The 27,109-nt window shown below is 44.4% G+C and overlaps 1 protein-coding gene across 1 annotated transcript in view; it reads left to right on the top strand.

The window, feature by feature from the left end:
- DNER (delta/notch like EGF repeat containing) overlaps window positions 1–27,109 on the top strand; it is a 493,185-nt gene that overhangs the window by 344,796 nt on the left and 121,280 nt on the right. The window contains exons 6-8 of the mRNA XM_063915606.1: window positions 14,240–14,393; window positions 14,519–14,632; window positions 18,550–18,774. Coding sequence (XP_063771676.1) covers window positions 14,240–14,393; window positions 14,519–14,632; window positions 18,550–18,774 — 493 coding nt within the window. The remainder of the gene's footprint in view (window positions 1–14,239; window positions 14,394–14,518; window positions 14,633–18,549; window positions 18,775–27,109) is intronic.

Raw genomic sequence — 27,109 nt, 5'->3', positions numbered from 1 at the left:
CACTCCAATCTATCCTCAATGCTGCTGCCCGGCTCATCTTCCTCACCAAACGCACTACGTCTACCTCCCCTCTGCTACAGGCCCTCCACTGGCTTCCCTTCCCTTTCAGAATCCAATTCAAACTTCTCACACTCACTTACAAAGCCCTCACCCACTCCTCTCCCATCTACATCTCTGACCTTATCTCCCTTTACTCTCCCACCCGTCCTCTTCGCTCTGCTAATGCACGCCGACTCTCCTGTCTTCTGATTACTTCCTCCCACTCCTATCTCCAAGATTTTTCACGTGCTGCTCCCTTTCTCTGGAATTCTTTACCTCTCCCCCTCAGACTCTCCACCTCTCTACAAAACTTCAAACGGGCTCTTAAGACCCATTTCTTTACCAAACCTAGCCAAATCTCAACATAACCCTCTGTTCCACGCTCTCTATGTACCCCATCTGTGTCATCCCTGTCTGTCTACCCCTCCCCTTAGAATGTAAGCTCTCACGAGTAGGGCCCTCTTCCCTCATGTGCTTATACTTTTCTTACTTTAATAATCCTCAACTGCCCAGATCCCACAGTTTTTTGACCACCTGGAACTTATCTCTATGTTTACTGGTGTAGTTATGCTTAGTTGCCCTGTACTTGTCCTATATTGTATTCAACTGTAAGTCACTGTTTTCCTATTTTTTATGTGCATTTGTACTCTGTAATTGTGGCGCCATATAAATAAAGGATAATAATAATAATAATAATATGGTGTACCTGACCTAAGTTGCAGTGTACAAATAAAGCTGTCCAGACTTTGTGGGCTAGATGCAAAAGCAGCCAGTACCTTCTCTGCAAAACAAATAAATATATTTGAACCCCTTGCATTGCAGGTTGGTTACTGTAGTTCTAGATAAACAGTTACTTGCTTTTTTTCCTTTGCTCCCACCTCAGAATGATGCCCATAATGGTATAACTTGCAATATAAGAGTCTTGTCGACTCATACATTGTAAATAATAGTGTGAAGTGTGCACTTACAACTCAAATACCTAATGTTTTAATGAAAGAAATGACCTGTCTCACGTTTCTGCACATAGTTTAGTTATGAATTTCAAGTCAACTGAAAACATTCATGCTACTTTAATGATGACTTAATGATACTACAGGAAAGGCACATAATCAGCCAGTGCATAGACAATAAGGAATATAGGAATAGTTGTGGCCATTTTCCCGGCTGTTTCCCTACTTTGCATGCGCAAAATATGGGAAAACACAGCAGTGCCATTTTCCCAGTGATTCTGCGCCACTGTCGCTGCGGGTAGCAGGACTCCGGAGGGTTAAGTACTGAAGGTATGGGTGCAGCGTGGGGCCCCCTGGACCTGAGGGGCCCGTGTGCACCGCACACACTGCACTCATTAGAGATACGCTATTGGTTCCAAAATAGGCTCATACCCAACCATTTAGTTAGGTCCAGCAGGCCTGCGCGTAGCAAGGATTTTTCCTCACAGCTGCAGAAGCAGTATATGCACCTGCTGGTTTTTTAACGTGCAGGGAAATCCATGGATTACAGCAGAATTGATGGGTTAGCGGGCATTAGCCACAAAAATAATTGAATAGCTCTGGGCCATGGTAAAACCCACATCTAATTGGATATGCCCCATAATGTTTGTTACAGAATAGTCATACTAAATTAATTTACATTTGCTTCTGTTTCAGTCAGGGGCGGCGGAATGGGGGGGGGGGGGGGGCAAGGGGGCAGCTCACTCCCGCCAAACATGAGAGAGGCGACGACACTGGGGCAGAGGAGCGGCGGGCAACCAGGTGAAATACAGCTGACGCACCTGTGTCCTAGCACCTCTGCCCCCGCTCATGCCGGCACTGGGAGCGCTGTGGTTGGATACCGGCCGCGCATGTGTGGGCATCGCCGTATCCTCCTTCTGTTCTCATGCCCCACCGCACGTGATGCTCCCCCTTCTGGCTTGAATTGAGACACCCGGGCCACGCATTTATGTTTCGCCAGGAAGGAGGCAGTGGAGCGGGTGGATGCTAGACTGGCCAGCAATGGAATGGGGGACTGGAGGTTGAGGGACCTTCCTGCCCACAGGGCATCTCTGTGGAAAATTGCCAGGGGGAAGCCAGAGGACGGGGAACTGCAGGCAGATGCTGCCCGACCGGATATCCTGCACAAGAACCTGCTGCTGGTGGTGCTTTGCCACCAAGACGTCATTTATCTGCTGAACCTCTCTCATGTGGTCACCATGTTGCAGGTAATACTAATAATAGTAATGCCCCCACACATCTTCAGGTCATATACCTGTTGAACCCCTGTCCTGTGTTTACGGGTTGGGGCTGGATGCCGGCAGTCAGAATACCGACTGGAAAGTAATTACTGTATGTCAACCCTACCCCCCAACCCTCCCTTTTAGCAGCCTAATCCTATCCCCAACCCCCCGCAGCCTAGCTCTAACCCTCCCTGGTGGTGCCCAAACCTAACCCCCCCCCCCCCCTTCCCACAGCCAAACCCTCCCCACCCTGCAGCCTAACCCTCCCCGGGGGTGCCTAACCCTCCCTTTCCCACAGCCTATACCTAACCCCCTTCCCGCAGCCTAACCCTCCCGGGAGTGCCTAACCGTAACCCTTCCCGCAGCCTAAACCTAACCCTCTCCCTTGCAGCACAACCCCCCACCCTTCCCACAGCCTAACCCTCTCCCTTGCGGCCCAACCCTCTCAGGGGTGCCTAACCCCCCCCCTTCCTGCAGCCTAAACCTAACCCTCTCCCTTGCAGCCCAACCCCCCCAGGGCTGCCTAACCCCCCCTTGCAGCCTAAACCTAACCCCCCCCCCCCCCCCCCCCCCCCTCCACCCTCCGCAGCTCACCTCTCCGGTAGCCCAGCACACAGACCTTCAGAATCCTGGCGGTTGGTATTCCGGCGCAGGGATTTAAATCTAGCAGTTATATTGCCAGAATAGCGCAGGTGCCCTCTAATCGCCGGTTTTACATTTGACCTGTAATCTGCCTGCGTCTACCTTGTATTGAATGGATCCTGCCCTATGTGTTATTGCACAGGCTTTCCTGTGCATACATGTTCCTTTGCTTTGTTCTAAGATCCTGTACTATCACAGCTCCTACACTAGTGTGGCTTTACTAGAAAGTGCCATGGCTTTATGTCCACATTAAAATGACTCTTATGACTTATTCCTACTTTAGTTTCTAATTCACTTCTGCCAGTGCCATTTAATTTGCTGCTGTCCAGCTGTAGATTGGTGAATGGAAGCGTTAACTCTTTGTAGAACCCTGGCTCTATGAATCATGAAATGACACCGCTGACAATTGTGCCCTGCAGGAAGATTAATGGTACTGCTTATCCAGAATGCAGCTCACACACTCACACACAGCTTCTGCAGTGGCTCTAATAAGATTAAAGCAACTTTTTATTAACAAGCCGTCCTTGTTATCATGTGAAAGGTTTATTTATCACCTGGGGTATTAAATCGCTTTTCTTATAGATATTGGGAACGAGTCTGAGAAAATTAAATTTTACTTGTAATGCTTCTGTGTGTTGATACAAAAGACTATGGAGTATACTTGCCAAATAATAATGTTATGTGTCTTGTGGGAAATAAGGACATGTATAGTGTTCATTTCTTGTTCTCTGTATAATTGTAATCGCTGCATGTTCCCCCCCCTTTGCAATGCTTAAGGCTTGGGCCACACATTGCGATTTAGAACAGGACCCTGCATCTGGCAGTCTACACATACCCTGCCAGATCCAACCGCAACATGCTGCGGTTGCCCAGGATGACCGGACAACCGGATTTCAAGTAGAACACATACATGCCGCACTGTGTTCTATTTGAAATCCGGTATTGGCACTGGCCGGATGCTGTTCTGCGGCATCTAGCGAAAACTTTATATGTGAATCGAAAAAGGCTCCTTCCTGCCGAGCAGGTCCCGCTGAACAAGACCTGCTACTGCTTTAGGAAATTCTGCCCTTCATTGATATAGGGGGCGCCATTTCCAGGTGCGTAAACAACATACATCTGTCTGACTTTTTTTCGGATGTTTCACTGATGTTTTTTACAGGCTATCCAATTAGGATCACCTGTAAAACAGCTTTCCTCCCGAAAACACACAGGTATAGTAAAACCTATGTGCTTTCGGTAGAAACAGCTCAGTTTTCGCATGAAAACAAGGCTGATTCCAGGGATTTGGTTTTGCCTGCCTGAGGCAGGTGAAACAAAATCCCTGATAAGCCGCGGCCCGCGCTGCTTTATCGGAACTAATAGGATAGTCCCTGGTGAGACTTTTAGCTACATTAATTTGTTATATAGTTATATAGTTTCAAGGTGGTGGGATGATTAACATGGTGAGAGGAAAGAAGCTCCAGTCATTTTAACCAGTAGTGCACTAAAATAGCTGGTGATTAGGCGCTACAGATGTGGACTTGCCCCACGTTATTTCTGTTATCCTGTGTGCAGGTGGGTTTCTTTTCACAGTCCAAAAACATACTTGTAAGTTAGTTTCCTTTCGACAAACACAGGCAATAGTGAGTGTTTGTGTGGTACAGTGTTAAGACTCTGGGGGAGATCTATCGAGCTTTGGAGATATACCTGTATAAAGCCTGAAGTAATCATACATCAGATGGTGCTGTATGTGCAGATCTGATGAACACTCCGATCTGACAAAGTGATTATGGGATCGGTGTGCACCTGTTCACACTGAGAAATTTCTAGCTCAGTATGTACTTATCTCCTTAACGGGATCAGGAGTTCGCGAACAAGACATGCGCAGCACATCAGATCCCAACCTCACGATTTGATCGGAGGAGGAGCATTTGAAGCCATTTATCAGCTAACGCTCAAGCATACACACTATTCAATTATCAGGCTGTTCAGCCAATCATCAGCTGCTTGGCCTGATAATTGGTTAATGTGATGCCGGCATATTATAGACTGGGCTAGAGAAATGACAGCTAGCAGCTGATTGGTTGCTTTGGACAACATCTCCACTTTATATCTCTCCAAGGCTTCATACATCTCCCACTGTAAACTGTATTGTGGCAGGGGCAGGTCACCAAAACTTATTGCGGGCCTGGGTGTTATATGGGGCCGTGCTCAAACACAAGGCATGACCTTGCCTGCTCATTCAAAAATGTACTAAGTGGGTCATTCAGATCTGATCGCTGCTCTTCATTTTCGCACAGCGGACGATCAGGTACTAACTGCACATGCGTATGCACCGCAATGCGCACGTGCGTCGGACAGCATCAAAGGGCATCGCCGGTCAGTGACAGGATGGTGCGAAACATCCGATCGCACTGGCGTTTGCAAGGTGATTGACAGAAGGAATCCATTTGTGGGTGGTAACTGACCGATTACTGGGAGTGTCCGAAAAAACGCAGACGTGTCCAAGCATTTTCATAGTGGGTGCCTGACGTCAGCTCTGGCCCCAATCAGCTTTGTGTGATCACACTGTAGGAGTAAGTCCTGGGCTACGCAGAGACTGCACAAAGTGGATTTTAGCAGCTCGGCGTACACATAGGATCGCACACTTGCATGGCGAAAACACACTCCCCCTGGAGGCAGTGACTATCTAAACGCAGAACAGCAAAAATCGCAGCCCAGCGATCAGATAAGAAAGGTGTTTCAGCACAGGTGATGGCAGTCATACATTAAGAGGAAAGTCCAGGAGCAGAGTATTCTGTCCCTCCTGGAGAGGGTCATGTTGGGAGGTATGTACTCCCCTCAATCCCATCTCCATTCCCCTGATAAGGGGCTGCTTTCATATTCTCTGCAAAGCACTGTGTAATATTTATGCTGATGTTCAAATACATTTTAACAGTAAGAGACACAAAACATTATACTTGACTACTTCTACCTATATCGTCATGCCCCTGGATGATATAAGAGTTAAACTGAACTCTCCAGTGTTTTGTTTTGTGTGTTGTACTTGGGACCCATGGAAACTAATGGCCAGTCTAAACCTAATCTGTTTTTCAGTTTCTCTCTTTGCTAACCTGATTAGTATTTTACAGATTATATTACTTTCCAGGTATTTATTTAACTGCCTTTCTCAGTGTTTAAAAATAAAATGGGCAACTGATCCCATCATGAGTTTGTGTTTATGAGTACTGTGCAAGCCATTCTATGTAGTGTGCCTCATAATGCTGCACTACCACCTAGAAAAACATATTTCCCTGTAGTGAGCTCTAAGGGATGCTATAGCTGGTTTTCCTCTGGCCTTTCTATTATCATAACCACCTTTAAATTGGAACTGGGGAAGGTTTTGCCCCTCTTACTTATTTTTCCAACTGATTTGATTTGAAGAATAGACATTTAGTAACATTTCATGGGGAGAGGTTGGGATAGGCCATGTGGGAGTATCTACCTAGAATAATCGCTTTATCCCTCCTTGTAGGGACTACGCAGCCTACTGCCTGTGTATTGTATGGTGTTTTCTAGGATGCTTTTTCTATTGTATGATAGTCACTAAGGTATTCTCTCTATTGTATATCAGCCTTTGGAATGCTCTCCATATTGTATGGCGGTCTCTGAAATGCACTCTATATTTTATAGCTTTGTTTGGCATGCTATATGTATTGTTTATTCAGATTTAGCCATGCTTATCTTTGCTGCAATGCAGCATGTTGCAGTACGGCTTGCTGCATTCGTAATGGAATTAATGGAGCGATCACAGGCTGCGAATAGTCACAGACTGGCTTGCCATTTAGCATGCCACCATGCAGCTTGCCACATTGACATAAGACACAGGTTCTCAAACTCGGTCCTCAGGACCCCACACGGTGCATGTTTTGCAGGTAACCCAGCAGGTGCACAGGTATATTAATTACTCCCTGACACATTTTAAAAGGTCCACAGGTGGAGCTAAATATTTCACTTGTGATTCTGTGAGGAGACCTGCAAAACATGCACCGTGTGGGGTCCTGAGGACCGAGTTTGAGAACGTCTGACACAAGATGACATTCCTCCCAACATGCCCCTCTCCAGGAGGGACACAATGCCCTGCTTCTGGACTTTTCTCTTAATTTATGATTGCCGGCACCTGTTTTGAACAGGTTAATGGACAAGAAAGGTGTTTCACCACAGGTGATGGCAATCATAAATTAAGAAGGAAGTCCAGGAGCAGAGCATTCTGTCCCTCCTAGAGAGGGTCATGGGGGTCATTCCGAGTTGTTCGCTCGCAAGCTGCTTTTAGCAGCTTTGCACACGCTAAGCCGCCGCCTATTGGGAGTGAATCTTAGCTTATCAAAATTGCGAACGAAAGATTTGCAATATTGCGAAAAGACTTATCTGTGCAGTTTCTGAGTAGCTCGAGACTTACTCTGCCAGTGCGATCAGTTCAGTGCTTGTCGTTCCTGGTTTGACGTCACAAACACACCCAGCGTTCGCCCAGACACTCCTCCGTTTCTCCAGCCACTCCCGCGTTTTTCCCAGAAACGGTAGCGTTTTTTCACACACACCCATAAAACGGCCAGTTTCCACCCAGAAACACCCACTTCCTGTCAATCACATTACGATCACCAGAACGAAGAAAAAACCTCGTAATGCCGTGAGTAAACTTCCTAACTGCATAGCAAATTTACTTGGCGCAGTCGCACTGCGGACATTGCGCATGCGCATTAGCGACTAATCGCTCCGTTGCGAGAAAAAAAATAACGAGCGAACAACTCGGAATGACCCCCCATGTTGGGAGGTATGAGATGAGCATGCCTACATCTGTAAATCTCTTGGAAGCTCTTTGGATTGTATTTAGGCTCATGTAATGCCTTCCATTGTTGTGACTTTGAACTAGAGATAAGCTGCCCGGATTTGACTCCAGCAAGTTTATATTTAATTAGTGGGTAAACCATCATTTCCCTGGAAAGCTCAGATCTCTCCTGTTTTGGAAAGTATGTGATTCAAAACACTAGAGATTCAAGTGTCCCAGAAAATTAGATTTTGCCTCATTTTCAGATGCGAACGTGCCGGAAAAAAAGGTAGAGTAGGTGTAGAAAAATGGCGCTGATCTGGTAAATGTAATATGGAGGAAGGGTACAGAGAAACCAACAAATATATAATGGAACGCAAGAGATGCTGGCTCTTTACAAAAAGAAGACACAAAAAAGGTCAGATGTATGAAGCCTAGAGAACTGATACGTGGAAGGTGATAACGCACCAGCCAATGAGTTCCTAACTGTCATTTTTCAAACCCGTACTGTTTGTCTGGTGCATTATCACCTTCCACTTATCACTTCTTTATCACTTCTCCAGGCTTAATACATATCGCCCAAAATGTCATGGTCAAAAATTCAATATATGGTGCAGTAAACATGAGAAGGGGATCCTCTTTAATAGGTAAAACCATAAATAAACATCAGGGACTATGTAGTAGAAGACTCATACAATGTAATAAAAAAAAATATATATATAGTTATACAGGCAAAATTATCGGGTGTGGTTCATCAAATCGACAGTGTCTAGGTCGACAATGTTTAGGTCGACCACTATAGGTCGACAGTCACTAGGTCGACATGGATGGAAGGTCGACAGGGTTTCTAGGTCGACATGTGCTAGGTCGACAGGTCTAAAGGTCGACATGAGGATTTTTTATTTTTTTTGGTGTCGTTTTCTTCGTAGAGTGACCGGGATCCCAAATTAGTGCACCGCGTCCCCTCGCATGGCTCGCTTCGCTCGCCATGCTTCGGGCATGGTGCCTTCACTCCGCTACCGCTTCGCTCGACACACTTTACCGTTCCAATCGTAGTCCACGTGGATCGTTAAGTATGAAAAAATAATAATAATAAAATTTTTTAAAAACTCATGTCGACCTTTAGACCTGTCGACCTAGCACATGTCGACCTAGAAACCCTGTCGACCTTCCATCCATGTCGACCTAGTGACTGTCGACCTATAGTGGTCGACCTAAACATTGTCGACCTAGACACTGTCGATCTTCAGACCGGATCCCAAAATTATCAGTTAAAATATCATGGCAGATAGGAGCAAAATTACCCAAAAGGTTGAGAATGTTTACTCAAGTAGTGTGGTCACTCCGGTAGGAGATCAGCTGGAGGTTCCAGTCCCTCTGGAAACCATTTTGGTGATATACACAGTGAGAAAAGTCCTATCGGCTTTAGCATGTCAGGAGCTTACCAGGGCTTAATGTTCTCACTACTCTAACCCTGTTTTACCAGAAAGAATCATTGTCAGATTCAAGTAGTTAATCTCTCCTCTGAATGTGAACATTGGTGGCGGGGAATGTTACAAATGTGTCAGCTGTTTGCATCTGTAACCCCTTATTATCAGGCCCTTGACACCGCAATCAGCATTAGTGCTACATTTCTGGCCCAGCTCAAAGGCCCCTAGAGTTGTGGTGCTCTGGTTAGCTGCCCAGTGTTCCTATACATTAAGATGGCCATGACGCAAACACTGCTTTGCTCCTTGAACAATGCATTCACAGAACAAATCTGTGGTCACATGTTGTCAGCTACCTAGAGCTCTATAAGTGGGAAGCAGCTAGCTTCCCGACAGACAGGATCCCGGCGGTCAAAATACCGACACAAGGATCCGAAGTAGGACGCCATGATGGCGTCTAGATACCGAAGCCTCTCAGGATGCCGGCATCACATTACCAACAGCTGGCATCCCGATCGTCCGAAAGAGCGGGATGCGCTGGTGTCCTGCCGTGGGGGGAGATTAGGATTAGGCAGGAGAAGAGGGGTTAGGGTGCAGGGCCGGGAAGGTTAGGGATCGGAGATGGAGGGTTAGCGTTAGGCACATAGAGGCGGGGGCTAGGGTTAGTCATCAAGCGGGGAGTGCTAGGTTTAGGCAATGGGGAAAGGAGGGTCAGGGTTAGGCACCAAGCAGGGAGGGTTAGGGTTACGCACCACCGGGGAGGGTTAGGGATAGGCGCCCACAAGGGAGGGTTAGGGTAGGGGGCAGAGGAGGGTTAGGGGGCTTTCTGTTGACCTATCGGGATTATGATGGACTTGTTGCAGCTGTCGGTATACTGATAGCCGGCATCCCATCCATCTGCAAATCATACTGAACCCCTATAAGGCCTAGCAGTCCCTAGCTATGCTCCTGCAGTGTAGAGAGGAGAATTAGAACTATGGCATTGGCTTCTTTAGAACTACTGATTCACTAGATTAAGTACAAATATACAGTAGAACATTAATAGTCCAAGTATAAACTGTCTCAGCTCCTCTAGTGCAATCAGCAGCTGTACATCAATACATTCATCAGCAGTAACAACAGAGTGCTAAGTGGTGTTTTGTGCTTCACACATTTCTGCACTCATACAGTATCACTTCCATGAGAAGCATGTGACTAGAATTAAATAACCCCTCTCTTTATAGAATGAATCGCCAATCAGATATCAGCTGTATTCATCATTAATCAATTAGCAAACACATGGGTAAGAAGAAAAGTGTGCTTATACCTGACCTACATAAAATCACTACAAAACACATCTGTATTTTTTTAATATAATACCAGATTAAGAATAAAATGAATTCTGCTACTCAGGATTTATATTATTTAGGATATGTCACATTCAGATGTTTAAGAATGATTTTATTTATATTTTACTAGCAGAAGTACCAGCCTTTGCCCGGGTATACATTTTTCAGTTATTAAGTTACAGTATCAATGATTTGGATGTAACTGCCATATTAAAAATAATTAGCTTAATAGCACTTCCAACACGCCCATGAGGTGGCTGCCCAGTGTCGTTTTTGTTTTTGGGGTGTCACCGGTAGCCCTAATCTCCAGCTTCTCTTTCTGCTCGGTTTTATAGTCACTTTTTCATTGCAAGATGGGTTTAAAGTTTTGCTTCTGTTATCATTGTTGCTGCTACAAGACTTTTGGGTACACAACATTTTTTGTCTTCCCACCTTCATTTCTGTCAGTTATTTTAGTTCATTGAATTATGGTCATTTATGTCAGTTATTATAGTTCATTAAAGTTTTCATCCAAATTCATCCAGTTGAAAGCCCAGAACAGGTTCCCTGTGTCAAAGTTCTGCCCAGCATACACCAAACCCCTAGTATGTTTTCTGGAATGCAGTGTTTCCACTCTGAAGTTTTTTCCAAATCCATCCAGTGAAAGGGCTAGAACAGGCTCCCTGGGTCAAAGTTCTGCCCAACACATTCCGTTGTGAGGTAGAACCTGTCCAGGATCCAACTGGACCACTTCGTGTTGGTTTCATCTCAATCAGTGCAGGGGTGTCCAAATGCATAACCGGACAGACAAAAATACAAACAAACCAATCATTTTGATATATAAGAAGAACAAAGCAAACACTGAGGACACTAAAGACACGAAGCCAGCCGCCGCCAGCGCCCGAATACCGGAAGTAAACATCTCAACTTCCGGTTTGACGAACGGAGCAGCGGCTACAGTGCGGCTAAGAGGAGGAAATCGTGAGTTGAACGCTGTCTAGAGATACCAAAAGCCTCCAGCCGCATCTGCACAGCAAAATAGGGTAAGTCAGGGAAAGTTACAAAAGAACAGACTGTACCCTCTCAATAAGTGTCCACAAGCTCCACAATTTTTCAAAAAGGAGCTGTAAACATTGCACTTCTCCCCTTTCCCCTTCCCACCCTAATTACAATTTATTTAATTTTAATTTTATTTTTACTTTATTTTTATTTTTAAATCAATATACATATTTTAATTAATTTTTTCACATTAATTTTTACTTTTCCTAGAACATTACACATTTGCACACATAAGCGCTCGGTCCAAATTTCCATTGATATATAAGATATATATGGCCATGGTCCCGAAGTGGGAGGATTTGTTTACCCTGCCAGTATTTTAAGTTGGACAATAAAGGGTATGTGTACCAAGTTTGGTCCTGATCCATGAAGCCATGTAAGAGCCTATGAAGAACATACATACATACATACATACATACATACATACATACAGAATTTTACTTTTATACATAAAGATTTTGCTTTGAAATGCCACTATCTGAATTAACACCTATTTAAAAGGGTTTTCTTGAGTGCAAAAATACATCAGCTCTTTTATATAAGACTACCAGTGGCGGATTTTACCTATGGACTGCAGCCCCCCAGTAAAATCTGCAACCTCAGCTTGTGTCAGTGAGCCAGATGCAGTCTGTAAGACTGCACTGGCTTTACTGTGACTGTCAGTGACTTCCTATTGAAAGTCCTACCTGCCAGTCACAGAGACTACAGGCAGTCAAACTGGAAGGTGTTTGTACGGGTGGTATTCATGTGACCGCCGGTGGCAAACGCAGCGAGCCCGCAAGGGGCTTTCTGCACTCGCCCCTCCCCGCCGGGATCCCGGCGTCGGTATGCTGCCGGGATCCCGGCGTCGGTAAGGTGACCGGCGGTCAGGAGACCGCCGGTCACCAGTACTACACCCGTTTGTACAGGTGCCAGGACCCGGGCGGCAGGCACCCGGCAGCACAGCCCTCCTCCTTCACTGAGGTAGGAGCTGCTGAAGATGATTTACTGGTTCTGTGTGTGGAAGCAATACCAGCTACAGGTGATAGGTGGCACTGTCAACACTGACAATTACATCATGTGTGGATCTGCCACAATACCAGCTGCGACTGTGGTATTGTAGGAGATCCTCACTGGTAATCCACTGGGAACACTGTCAAAGGCACATTCTGTAGCACTGAAAGACCTCCTTTGCTGTATATGCAGCGTTTACAAAGCCCTCACTGCCACCAATCTCTGTGTAAGCAAAGTTGGAAATTTGTTTCTCTGCTGGTGCTTATAGAATCATGTTTTGTTTGCCTGTTTATCAACTCGAGATTTGTCCATCACAATTCAATACATCCTACAAGTTTTCATCTCTAGCTTCATCCCTCATGATTGTGTATTCTCCAATGTAATATATCATCTTCATCATCCGATCCGGTTCTATCTTCTCCAATCTATAGACTTTAATACAAGTCAATACTACATACTACAATGTTTCAACCCTCATAATTCTACAGTTTCTAAGTCTCAACTTAAGCTTTTACCTTCTCCAAACCATAGACTTGAGCTTCGCCCCACACAATTCAACATAATATAATGCTTTGTCAGTCACAATTCTACCTTCTCCAACATATTGTTTTCAGCTTTATCCCTTATAATTCTATCTTCCCCAAGCTATGCACTTCCCCTTCATCACTCAAATTTCTATTTGGTCCCACCTATCATCTTCAGCTTCATCCATCACTATTCTATATTCTTTAATGTATTGGTTTCAGCTTCATTCCTCACTATTCTATATTCTCCAACGCCTTAACTACACCTTCATCCATCACATTTCTACAGTCTCCAGCATATCAACTTCATCCCTTCAGTTCTAAATTGTTCAATATATTGACTTCAGTTTCATCTGTGATGATTCTACCATCTCCAACCCAACAACTTCAGCTCATCCCTCACACGTCTACCTTCATCAACTTCAGCTTATCACTACCAGTTCTACCCTTCTCCAACTCATCAACTTCAGCTCATCCCTCACACGTCTACCTTCATCAACTTCAACTTATCACTACCAGTTCTACCCTTCTCCAACTCATCAACTTCAGCTCATCCCTCACACGTCTACCTTCATCAACCCATCAACTTCAGCTTATCACTACCAGTTCTACCCTTCTCCAACTCATCGACTTCAGCTCATACCTCACAGTTCTGCCTTCTCCAACTCATCGTCTTCATGAGCTGTCCTCTCAGAACTAGTGGCTTGGCCAGACATGGGGGTCTATTTACTAAACCTTGGACAGAGATAAAGTGGATGGAGATAAGTTACCAGCCAATCGGTGTCTAACTGCCAGGGTGAGTTTGAAAAATGACAGGAGCTGGTTGGTTGGTACTTTATCTCCGTTCACTTTATATCCATCCAAGGCTTAGTAAATAGGCCCCATGGTGATTCTTTGATAGCTACCCCAGCCAAGTGGTTATCTCTTGAGGGCAGCCAGCATTTTCATTTAAGTAATATCAGCAGAGTTTATTTAGCCAATCCTTTAGACTCCGGTTGTTCTCTATCTGTCATATAACTTTCATATTTCTACATTCCTCCATTCTATTGCTTGCTCAGCCTCCATAGGTAAGGTAGATTAACTAAGCTATTTTTCCAAAGTGATGGTGAATATATTCAATAGCATGTATCAAATATATAGAATATACAACATTTAGTAGGATATTAGTATGATGTGATAGCAAATCTTACGTTGTTCCAATTCTTAATCCCTTTTCCCATATTTTCTTTCACTTTTGCCCTTTATTTTCCTAGGACACTTATTCTTGCCACTGTGAATCTGGTTATATTGGCACCTATTGTGAAGAATTTGATGCCTGCCACAGTCAGCCCTGCAAGAATAATGCCACCTGCAGGGACCTTCTACAGAGGCATGATGGGAAAAATGCATCTTGCACTTGTTTGCCTGGTAGGTGTCCTGTGAGGGCTCACTAGCAGACATCAGCAGCAACAGCTAGCAGTCCTGACTGACATATTGCAGCATTACAGAATATGCTGGCCTTGCACATAGCTCACACATGTACTTTGATGCAGGTTATACTGGTGAATATTGTGAGTCCCAGGTGGATCACTGCACTCCTCAGCCATGCAGAAATGGAGCTACCTGTGTGACGAGTCTCAGCGGCTTCAGCTGCCACTGTGCAGAGGGTAAGTTCTATGTGGCAGACTCACCTTATCTGTACAGGATGTGGTCATTGTTTCATAAAAATTATACTTGAAATAAAAAAATCTCTTTATGAAAGCAATTTCTGCTATACACAAATGAATAAATAAATGACAGATTTCCAAGTGTTGTAAGGAATAAATACATGTGAACGGGTTGGGTATGAAATCCCGGCAGCCAAAATCTTGATGGCCAGGATGCCGGCAGCGACATCCCAACGGATCGCTGTATTTTAACCCTATCCTTAACCTCCTCCTGCAGCCTAACCCTAACTGCCTCCGCAGCCTAACTCTAACCTCCCCCTCCTCCACAGCATAACCCTAAAGCAGGGAGGCGCCGGGCTAGAGAGGCGCTCTCCCTGTTTTGCATCCCTCTGCAGCCTGTTGGTGCGGCAGCTGGCAGCTATATGAATACGGTGCAACATATACTTTTTTATTGCAGTAAAAGTACAGCAGAGTCTCCCAGATGTTAAAGTAGAATGGGCCAGGCTTCAGTAACCCCACCAGCATGATTGCAGCAAGTCCCAGCCCCTTAATCCCTGCAGCGCCTCATAATATTGCTGTTGCTGTGGCCAAACACGCCATGCCCCCCTGCGGCCACCATGAAGACCCCGTAGTCTTCACAGCTGTGGTCGGCCATGCAGGCCCCCAGTGAGTAAACCAGCATAGTAGCCACTGTGGGCAGAGACAGGCAGTGTGGAGCCAGAAATCCGGCATCCCTAGCCTCTGCGCAGCAGTTCAGGTCATAGAGCAGGAGGAGGGCGCAGGTCTGAAGACGGCAAAGAGACTTTGTGATGTTGCAGAGTCAGACACCCGGAAGTCTCGCCGCACCATCCCCCACCCCCCACGTGTTCCCTCCTCCCTGTTTTGTCACTGTCATCCCCCCAGTGTTCTATCAACTGTGTCACCCCCCAGTGTTCTGTCACTGTGCCAACTACCAGTGTTCTGTCACTGTGCCAACTCCCAGTGTTCTGTCACTGTGCCACCCCACAATGTTCTGTCACTGTGTCACCCCCCAGTGGTCTGTCACTGTGCCCCCCCCCCCCCCAGTGTTCTCTCACTGTGTCACCCCCCCCCCCCCCAGTGTTCTGTCACTGCGCCAACTCCCAGTGTTCTGTCACTGTGCCAACTCCCAGTGTTCTGTCACTGTGCCACCCCCCAGTGGTCTGTCACTGTGTCACCCCCCAGTGGTCTGTCACTGTGTCACCCCCCCAGTGTTCTCTCACTGTGTCACCCCCCCAGTGTTCTCTCAATGTGTCACCCCCCCAGTGTTCTCTCACTGTGTCACCCCCCCAGTGTTCTATCACTGTGTCACCCCCCCCCCCCCAGTGTTCTATCACTATGTCACCCCCCTGTGCTCTGTCACTGTGCCACCCCCCCCCAGTGTTCTGTCACTGTGCCACCCCCCAGTGTTCTGTCACTGTGTCACACCCACCTCTGTGTGTTCTGTTCTGCAGCAGAGATGTGTGAGGATAGATATATATATATATATGTATATATATATATATATATATATGTATAGATCTATCCCTAGGATTGTAATGCTCAAAGTCCATATATGCTATTACTGTAGATTATATTATGTGTAACAGTGTACAGAAAAAGTCAATGTGTCAATTCATCAGTGTCATGTTTATATGAATACCAGTCACCAACACACAGTGGGGCAGATATTTATTGTGTGCTTAACCATTTTTTATGAGAATAGAGCCTATCAATTCACTGACAATCAGCAATGTGACAAAGGCACGAGGCAAGCTGGCCTATTTGTTAGTACAGTAGGAGCCCTTTCTCTGGTGAAAATGGGTATATCCTGCCAGAGGAAGGGGGGGGACCTAGTTTGCACACCATAATTAGGTAATGAGGTGCTACTCTGCTTGAGACTTGATACAGTATACAGCAGTGACGTGCGGTGAGGTCAATGACTGGGGAGGCACTGTTGTGATGAATGTGAATATATAATATAAATACAAAACACCAAAGATAAATTACATGTACTGTATATTGTATTTAAAAAATAAAAAAAAATAAAAGGCACTATACTTATAATAGTGACACGCTGAATGAGAATGCACACACATAAACACAGTATAAGCACCCCCATCTAATGTAATAAGAGGGAGCTGAGCACACAAATTGCCCCACATCAGCTGGATACCTGTTGGTCTTCTCTCCCTCCATCTTTCGCTGGCAGTGCCAATGTAGGTGGGTCTCAGCAGCCATTTCTCTCCTGTCACTTGCCCGCTGGTTTACCTTCCATCTCTTAGCCACAGTTGGAGGACGAGGAGAGGGCTTCAGAGACTCCGAAGGTGACCCAAGGAGGGCCGAAGACCTGACAGCAGCACCAGGACAAGCCAGAAACGGGGACTCTGAGCACGGTGGCTGGAGGCAGGCAGGGGCCCGGGTCTGTGCACCTCTCCCCCCCTTACACGGACAGGGATCCTATGCTGGGTGCATTCACCTGCTTCCGGTGTGCGGGGCTGGCAGCGCAGCGGGGAAACTGGTGCAGGGTAGGGTGGGAAGTCACTGTTTTTGTCCGGCTTACAGCATCAGCGTAAATTGGTCAATCATAGATAGAGGCACGCCCCCCCCCAACACTGCGGCATGCCTCACATTGCTCCTTTTCTAAGCATTGTTATTGGTCAAGGTATGGCCCCGCCTCACTCTGCACACTGTGACAGGCAGTGTCTAACTAGGAGAGATGAGGCTGAGCTGTCATTGCCTCAACTCTCATCTATCCCAGCTATTCAAGGGAGCCCTGCAGAATCTAGCAAGTTTTAACTATAAAAATAATTGCTATAATACAAAGATGCTTATAAGTTATAAATATCTTTGTATTATTGTAATAATTTTTATTGTGATACAGTCAAAACTCAGGAGTATGACAAGCAGTATTACAGGGGAGGCTCTGCCTCACCTGCCTCCCCTGACTGCACGTCCCTGGTATACAGAGGGAAAAAGATGCAGGTGCACTATCTCACACTAGCTCAACCTGTAATAACCAGAGGCATTTAGCATAATCCTGGCCAGGGGTATGAGCTTACCCACCGCATCAAGGTAGCCTCTCATTGGGTAAGTCCATAACACTAACTACAGGGGTTCAGGTCCGGGGGGCAGGACACCCCACAGCCACCCAGCCAGACAACCCCAGGGCATCGCAAGAGTGATACAAGTAAAGAATTAGATAGGTAGGAGCAGCTGCTGCTGCTGCATGTGGGAATAATGTGAAGAGTGAAAAAGAATGGTGTGAAAGTGTTACACTTCAGCTTTTATATATGTGTAACACTTTCACACCATTCTTTTTCACCATTCCATGCTTGAGCCCATATCAATGTGACTGAGGTACTAATTCAGTCACCTGTGCTCAAGCATGGATATCCTTAAAACCTGGACTTTAATTGTGTAGTTTGGGAACCTCTGGTGTAGACCACAAAATGGATTCTTATACTGTCTGTGTAGGTGTTGGAAAAACTTAAAATGCAAGTATAGGACAATTAATGGGCTGTTCTCCCAATGTACATAGCAGCTACAGATGGAGCCCTGCTCATCTATCCCTTTAAAAGGATTCATTGAGCCAGTGCTGTCGGACTTAATCCCCTGCTGTATTGTTCTCTCTGTATTGTATTGCAGCTGGGAACAATAGATGAAAGGCTTATGCTAATAAGCCATGGTGCACCTAGGTGCAGCAGAGAAGCCTAGATGAGCGAGGCTCCATCTGTACATTTACTGTGCTAATAAGAGCAGTCAGTCCAACCTGAGTATACTAATATTTGCTATAGCCCACTCAAAGTTTCTATAAATTACATTTATGGAGCCATATTAATAAGTATTGACTTTCTGTGAAACAGGTTTTATTGTGCATTCAGTATTGTATTTGTCTATAAGTTTTCTTATCTTACCAGGTTTTATGGGTTCCTTCTGTGAGGAGAAAGTCGATCCGTGCTCCACGTCTCCATGTCTGAATAATGGTAGCTGTTTCTCAGCAGGCCTCTCCTTCTCCTGTCACTGTAGTCCAGGTTACACAGGTCCCACCTGCGCTCAGCTTGTGGACTTTTGTGCCCTTAGTCCTTGTGCTCATGGGATCTGCCGCAGTGTTGGAACTAGTTACAAGTGTTTGTGCATTCCAGGTAAGTGACAGTGGAAATAATCCTGGTTGCATAGATAAAAACATTTATAACTAACACCAGAAATCAGATTATTAGTGATAACACTCATTTAATAGAGACCTGGGGGTAGATATACTGTATCAAAGTTTAGAGAGAGAGTACTAACCAATCAGCTTCTGAGCTGATTATAAGCTGATTGGTTAGTACTTCATCTCTCGCTCTCCACTTTATTTCTCTCCAAGCTGTGATACATCTATCCCCTGGCAGCATAATTTTTTCCATTTTCTGTGTGGTACACCAGTAAGTTTAGCTTTTTCTGAATGTTTCATTTGTAACACTTTTCAAAATGCAAATACAGTACCACATAATTTGCACTACTAAGGTCCAGTATGCAATCTACCACCAAATAAAACCAAGTCATATTTGTTTGACATGGCTGTGCTCGTGCTGTCGTGAAACCTTGCTGAAACTTTTACTCATTTAATTTCAACACTATATTTCAGAATTGTATTCCTTCAATAAGTTCTCCATGACAAAAGTCAGGCTTACAGGCCTATTGTTTATTGATTCTGGGGCTAAGTCAGTAAGCCCCATAGAAGTGCGTAAATCTAGGGTGACCATAATATCCCTTTTATATGGGACACATATGATTTACACAGGTTCTGTGGCTGACTAAACTCTAGCCTGAATTTCACCTGGTTTTAGCCAGCCACAGAATTTGTGTAAATCATACGTGTCCCAGATTAAAGGGATATTATGGTCACCCTAGTAAATCGCTATTTGCCGATTTCCACACTTCTGCGCATGCACGAGGTCTTAAACTGTGTTCGCACACGATCACAGTGTAAGAGTTGGTGGTGTGGGCATCGATGCACCATTCGGGGTGGGAGAGGGAGGGGGGGCGGTCCAGACAATGGACGTGTGTCCAGATTATTTTACGATGCGGGCCGCGGAGGCTGCGTGACATCACACGCAGCCGCTGCAACTCAAAATTAGTTGCTGCACTCCAACTGCCCTTTGCAGCTAGACTGTTAGTGGGGAAGGGAGCAGGACCCGACATGCAGGTCGGACTTGCCCTGTGCTGGGTGTCCCCCTGCATGTTAGAAAAAAGTGTTATAGTTGTGTGGGTTTTTCGCACAACTTCAACCCATACTGAATCGAGCCCTTTGTCCCTTTTTTAAAGACTGGCCCCGTGTCTGCTCTCAGTCTTGTGGCAATGACCAGTTTATGAAATGAAGAAAAGGTAGAAATTGCAAAGTAAAAAAATTGGGCTCAATTAGGTATAGAATGTGAGAGGAGATTTATCAAAGCTTGTCGAGAAATATAGTACCAACCAATCAGCTCCTGTCATTTTTCAAACTCAGCCTGTAAAATGACAGGAGCTGATTGGTTGGTACTTTAGCTCTCTCCAAGCTTTGATATATCTCCACCTTGGTTCCTGAGTTCCTGGTTCCACTTGAATGGAAACCATATTGGTACTTTATATATTTCACAATGGATTGTAGTACTGCTGCTACTACTACTACTACTACTACTACTACTACTTCTTCTTTGTGAATGAACTGGTAACCCCAATTGCCCCTTTGTAGGATAAAACCAGTTCCATACCTAGGGGTGTGCAAGCAGTGCTGCCACATAGAGCTCTGTGGGCACTGTCGCTTTCCCATGACCCCTGCATCTGGCAAGCAGGGTGCCTTTTATCAACACCTGCTAGCCTGGGACCAGGGGCATAGCAGGGACTGTGTGTACCCTATAGCAACATTTTGAAGGGACCCCCGTCCCAATGATTCTAGAGACACCTCTCTGTGGCAGTTGTTAATTTTATGCCCCATAAAAGTGCCTTAGTTTATTTTCTGATACATAGCAGTGTCGTATTTAATATTATGCCCCGTAGAAGTGCACTAGTTATTTTATGAACCATATTAGTGCCCTACTTTAACTTAAGTGATATTCAGTTGTTATATCACAACCGATATCCCGTCTAAAGTAACGGGAGATCGCAGAGCGAAATTAAATTTATCTCTTTTAGTGCCCTAATCACACCAGTAGAGGTCGGGTTTAGACGCGTAAAGTGGCTAAACCTGACCAAAGTAATGGGTGCAACACATCCATTTGTGCGCTCAAACGGGTCACTTTTCGCACATTTTAGCTTGCAACCCCTGCCCATCTCGCTGAACGGAGCACAAATTTAATTGCTTCATTGGGCGCCATCTAGTGGCTGTTGGCACAAAAACAATTGAATAGTGGCAATTATGTCATATTATAGGGCTGCTAGTACACATTATACAACATAGTACCCCCAATTCCCATTATGACATAAAGTGCGCCCAGTTCATATTATGCCACATTACAGTGCCTCCACTTCATATTGTGCCACATTACAGTGCCTCCACTTCATATTGTGCCACATTACAGTGCCTCCACTTTATATTGTGCCACATTACAGTGCCTCCACTTCATATTGTGCCACATTACAGTGCCCCAGTTTATATTATGTAACATAATACTCTCCAGTTCATTGTATACCACATTACAATGAGCAGGTCCAGTGGCATAACTAGATATATTGTAGACCCCAAAGCAAAAGTTTGTAAGGGCCCTTTTGTATGGAGCTTCACTCTGAACTGGCAAAACCGATATTTTTGATCCTTAAGGATTCAGTTATATCAGGTATGGTTCCCAAAGACTGGCGTATAGCGGAAGTAGTGCCTATATTCAAAAAGGGAAGTAAAGCTGAACCAGGTAATTATAGACCAGTTAGTCTTACAGCTATAGTGGGGAAAGTATTGGAAGGTATTCTAAGAGATAGTATTCAGAAGTTTCTTGAAGTCAATAAGGTCATTAAAAGGAATCAACATGGGTTTATGAAGGACAGATCCTATCAAACCAACTTACTTGGCTTTTATGAAACAGTAAGCGCAAACCTAGATCAGGGTAAAGACGTGGATGTAATATTTTTAGACTTTGCCAAAGCGTTCGATACTGTACCACACATGAGACCTATCTACAAGCTACAAGAATCAGGGCTAGGAAGCACAATATGCACTTGGGTCAAAAACTGGTTAGATAATAGGGAGCAGCGTGTTGTGGTAAAGTGCTAAGTGGTGTGCCGCAAGGACCGCTATTGTTCAATATTTTCATTAACAACCTAACAGAAGGTCTAGAGAGCATGGTGTCAATTTTTGCAGATGATACCAAATTGTGTAAGGCTATAAATACAGAGGAGGATGCCGAGTCTCTTCAGAACGACTTAGTTAAATTAGAAGCATGGGCAGCCAAATGGAGAATGCGCTTCAACACAGACAAGTGTAAGGTAATGCACTGTGGTAACAAGAACAAAAATTACACCTACCTACTAAATGGGGTAAAATTAGGGGATTCTGTATAGAAAAGGACTTAGGTGTCCTCATAGATAGCAAACTAAGCAGTAGTACCCAAAGTAGGACTGCAGCAAAGAAGGCTAATAAGATATTAGCATGCATAAAACGGGGTATTGATGCTAGGGACGAGAGTATTATACTCCCGTTATATAAATCACTAGTGAGGCCACACCTTGAATACTGTGTACAATTCTGGGCACCGTACTACAAAAAGGATATCCTGGAGCTAGAAAAGGTTCAGAGGAGGGCGACCAAACTAATTAAGGGCGTGGAGACGATGGAATACAAGGAAAGGCTTGAAAGACTAGGCATGTTTACATTGGAAAAGCGGAGACTAAGAGGGGATATGATCAACATCTACAAATATATAAGGGGACAATACACAGAGCTTGTGTGGGACCTGTTTTTGGTTAGATCAACACAGAGGACTCGTGGACACTCGCTCAGGTTAGAGGAGAAGAGATTCCGCACAATACGGCGTAAAGGCTTTTTCACAGTAAGGACAATACGTGTTTGGAATTCCCTGCCTGAGGGAGTTGTAATGGCGGAATCTGTCAACACCTTTAAGAATGGGTTAGATAAATTCCTAATGGATAATGATATCCAGGGGTATGGTGCATAGTCATGCATTATAGTTACTATAAATAGTGATAAAATGCAACAGCTGACATCAGCATCATTCAGAAATTTTAGTCAAATCATCATGCATAGGAGACCACAAATAGGTTGAACTCGATGGACAATTGTCTTTTTTCAACCTCAGATACTATGTATTTGCCAATGGTGAAAAATGTATATAACACGTGTAACTTTGACAGGTCAGTACCAGTGATGCCACCTTCTCATGACGCCATGGGCTTGTAGGACAGAAAATAAAGGTAGAAAAACGTAGATGTGCTGCAAGTATCCCTACCTTTCCCTAACAGCGGTGCCGGGATCTGACGGGTGTGCTTTTAGAGGTCTTTCCTTTGGGACTGCAGCTGCTACTTACAGAGTGTGGAGGACCCCATGTCTGCAGTGGTAGTGGGCTGTTTTTGAGTGTGGCTTTCCCGCCACCCAGTGTCCGGTCGAGTCTTTTCTCCCAGCAGGTGCCAAGAGTATGTAGAGCCCACACTGCACCGCTAACTTGCTTGGTCAGCACACGCTTCCTGGCCAAAGGTTATGCTTCCTGCAAGCCGCTGAGTCCTAGTGCCCAGGGGCTGTGTGGCTCTGAGGGTCTGTCCGCAGGAGTGCCCCATGCGATTGCATGGCTCGCCCAGACCTAGAAACAGCCCTGACCTGTCTCGTGGAGTAGGGATGGTTAGCTTAATAAAAGAGACAATTGCTATAGCCGGAGCTAACAATAATATGCTATAAATCTGTGTGTATGTAGCAAGTAATATAGAGGGGATTTTGTCATATTTTGATCAAAACATTTAAACTGGAAGCCCATGCCAAGGGACCCAATATTCTGCAAGTCCCTAACCTAACCTATATACTCAGCACAACATTACATTGCAGTTACATGTACTCCCATCCCAGATAGGGGATCGGCATGGGATCCTGCGTATGGGATGCCAGCTGTCACTATACTGACAGCAACATACTGGATGCCAGATTGATGGCACTGGGGCGCGTGCATTGAGGCCCCTTGCGGCTTTGCTCACCACAGGTTCTATTCTTCCTCTATGGGTGTCGTGGATACTCACAGAGGGAGAATCGCCTACCTCGCCAGTATTCCAGCGGCGGGATTGTACCCCTCTCGGGATGACGGCATCGATATTGCGACCGCCAGGATCCTGAGGTGTGGTAATTTAAATACATACCCCAGATAGAGAGGGGAATATCTATACAGGACTGACATGTGAGCCACAAGCGGCGTGGAGTAGCTATAATAAGTTAGGATGGCTCATGTATACGATGTACGTGTTTGTGTGTGTAGATTGTGTATATATGTATGCTGTATGTGTGTATTTGTATGTTGTGTTTGTATGTATGTAAGTATGTAATATGTTTGTTTGTTTGTTTGTTTGTGTCTGCTGTGTGTATGTATGCTACAGGTTATGTGTGTGTATCTCCAGTGTGTATGTATGCTATGTGTGTTTTTCAGTATGGTGTGTGTGTGTGTGTGTGTGTGTGTGTGTGTGTGTGTGTGTGTGTGTGTGTGTGTCTGTATGTATGTCTGTGTATGTACAGATGTATGTGTGTAAGTATATCTACAAACCAGGCGACTCCAGTCTGCAGGTCTGTCTTGCATGGTGGATGTGCCGGCAGGGAAGGGGGCGGTCTGGGGGGGTTCTGCGTGGAGCATCTGTAATAAAGTATGGTGGCTCATGTATACTATGTGCATGCTTGTGGGTGTGTGTGTGTGTGTTTGTGTGTGTGTATATGTATGAGTGTGTGTATATGTGTGTGTGTGTGTGTGTGTGTGTGTGTGTGTGTATGTATGTATGTGTGTGTGTGTGTATATATATATATATATATACACAGAGGTTTGTGAAGACGGCACTCACAGGTAAATAATCAGACGTACTGTAGTCCATATATGACTATATAAGTTATATGGACTATGTCTGATTATTTACCTGTGAGTGCCGCCTTCACAAACCTCTGTATGTATCTTCTAGGAAGGCACCGGGTTATTTGAATTGAAGGAAGCAAGGAGTGCCGGCTCCATGAATAATATATATATATATACATATACACTGTGTGCTATGTGTGTGTGTTTGCAAGTAGGTTGTGTGTGTTTATGTATGCTGTGTGTGTTTGTAAGTATGTCATATTTGTGTGTGTATATGTTACATGTGCATTTTTAAGTATGCTATGTGTATATGCTACTGTGTGTGTGTATGTATGTCTATGAGTATGTACAGATGCATGTGTGTATATATATATATATATATATATATATATATATTATACCAACTAGGTGATGTGTTGATGTGATTTAATTATCAAGATCTTCTTAAAGTGCTGACCACTGTTTTTGTATACACAGATGTAGGCATGCTCATCTTGCAATGTGGCATGCTGCATGGCAGGCCTGTCTGCAACTAACTGTGGACGGAGATCGCTCGATTAATTTCAATAGGACATTAGGAATTAATGGATCGATTGCTGGCTGCGTATAGCCGTTTTGCAACATGCCGCATCCCAGCAAAAATAAACATGGCTATATATATATATATATACAGGTTGAGTATCCCATATCCATATATTCCGAAATACGGAATATTCCGAAATACGGACTTTTTTGAGTGAGAGTGAGATAGTGAAATCTTTGTTTTTTGATGGCTCAGTGTACACAAACTTTGTTTAATACACAAAGTTATTAATAATATTGTATTAAATGACCTTCAGGCTGTGTATACAAGGTGTATATGAAACATAAATGAATTGTGTGTATGTACACACACTTTGTTTAATGCACAAAGTTATAAAAAATATTGGCAAAAATTACCATCAGGCTGTGTGTATAAGGTGTATATGTAACATAAATGCATTCTGTGCTTAGATTTAGGTCCCATTACCATGATATCTCATTATGGTATCTAATTATTCCAAAATACGGAAAAATCCGTTATCCAAAATACCTCTGGTCCCAAGCATTTTGGATAAGGGAGACTCAACCTGTATATATATATATATATAATCTGTGTGTCCAGATGCTTGGCAATATTGATACCATATATGTATACAAGACATTTGCTGTTGGCACCAAAATATGCTGCAAATCTGTGTTTATGTAGCAAATTAAATAGAGGGGAACTTTCTCATATTTTGATCAAAATATTTAAGCTTGCAGCCCACGTCAAGGGACCCCAATATTCTGCAAGGCCCTAACCTAGTCTATATGCTCAGCACACCATTACATTGCAGTTACATGTTTACTCGGGACTAGGCGTGGCTAGAAGGGCTGTTTAACGTGCAGTAATAACCGAGGATTCATCTTTACAGCTGCTTCAGGCAATGTAATGGCAGAGATAGTTCACTGCTGGCTGTGGACAATTATGTTGTAGTCCCAATTACGCAGGAACCAGCGAGTGAGGATATCATGCTCCAATATTTCTGTATGCTTTGTCGCAGGCCGATATGCATCGGCTCGGGGATTTACCAGGTGGAGATGTTCTGTTGCTAGCTGTGGTGGAGCAGCTGTAAATACTACCTGGGAGCAAATGGAGTGATCTTATGGACATCCTGCGCTGTCATTGGTGGTCTGTTGGTTTCTTCTGCTTTTCTTAGTTTTGGAAACCATTCTGAAGACTGCGATGATGCCGAAACTCAGTGTTAGTACATCCAAATAGTAACTGTAGATGATAAACTGAAAGAAAAATAATAAAGAAATTATAATATAATGAAATGAAAGTTATTAGCAGTGACATTATTAGAGCAAGTAATATGGGGCCTATTTATTATACAGTGATTCTTTCTTGTTCACAATGTGCATCTTATTTACATAAATAAAACATCTGTGAGTGATAAAACTACATTGCTAGCTGTCACTGATCAGTTTCTTTGTGTGACATTTGTATATCTGTGCACAGCTGATAATGAATCTGTGTAATAAAGGCTCCGATGCAAGTGGCTGCTGCTTTTACTCGTTTTCCGTTGTGCTTCATCTGGGACTTTCTAGGTGTTTAAATCTAATTCCTGTGCGGTAAAAGCTGCAGCCCAGAGCCTCTAGTACCCTGTGAGGGGTTTTCAATGCATCTGTGATGCAAATAAGACAAAAAATTTAAAAACCTATGGTGCACTACTCCCATAATCTGAGTTGTGCCGGGCGTCTTGCACTGTATGCCGTATAGAAGCTAGGTGTGTGAGGACACATCTGTACCTCTAACATGGGATTATCTATACATATGCTGGAAATAAGACAGCATAAAAAACAAATGGTGCATTTGTGTCATAGTAAAATAAATGAGATATTTTTACAGAACACAATAATGCCTATAAGGTTTGTACATACTTAGTGGAAGTGATGTGGTTGGGAATCCTTA

This window comes from Pseudophryne corroboree, chromosome 4, assembly GCF_028390025.1.
Source record: "Pseudophryne corroboree isolate aPseCor3 chromosome 4, aPseCor3.hap2, whole genome shotgun sequence".
Taxonomy (NCBI): Eukaryota; Metazoa; Chordata; class Amphibia; order Anura; family Myobatrachidae; genus Pseudophryne; species Pseudophryne corroboree.
This window is presented reverse-complemented; position numbering and strand designations above follow the sequence as displayed.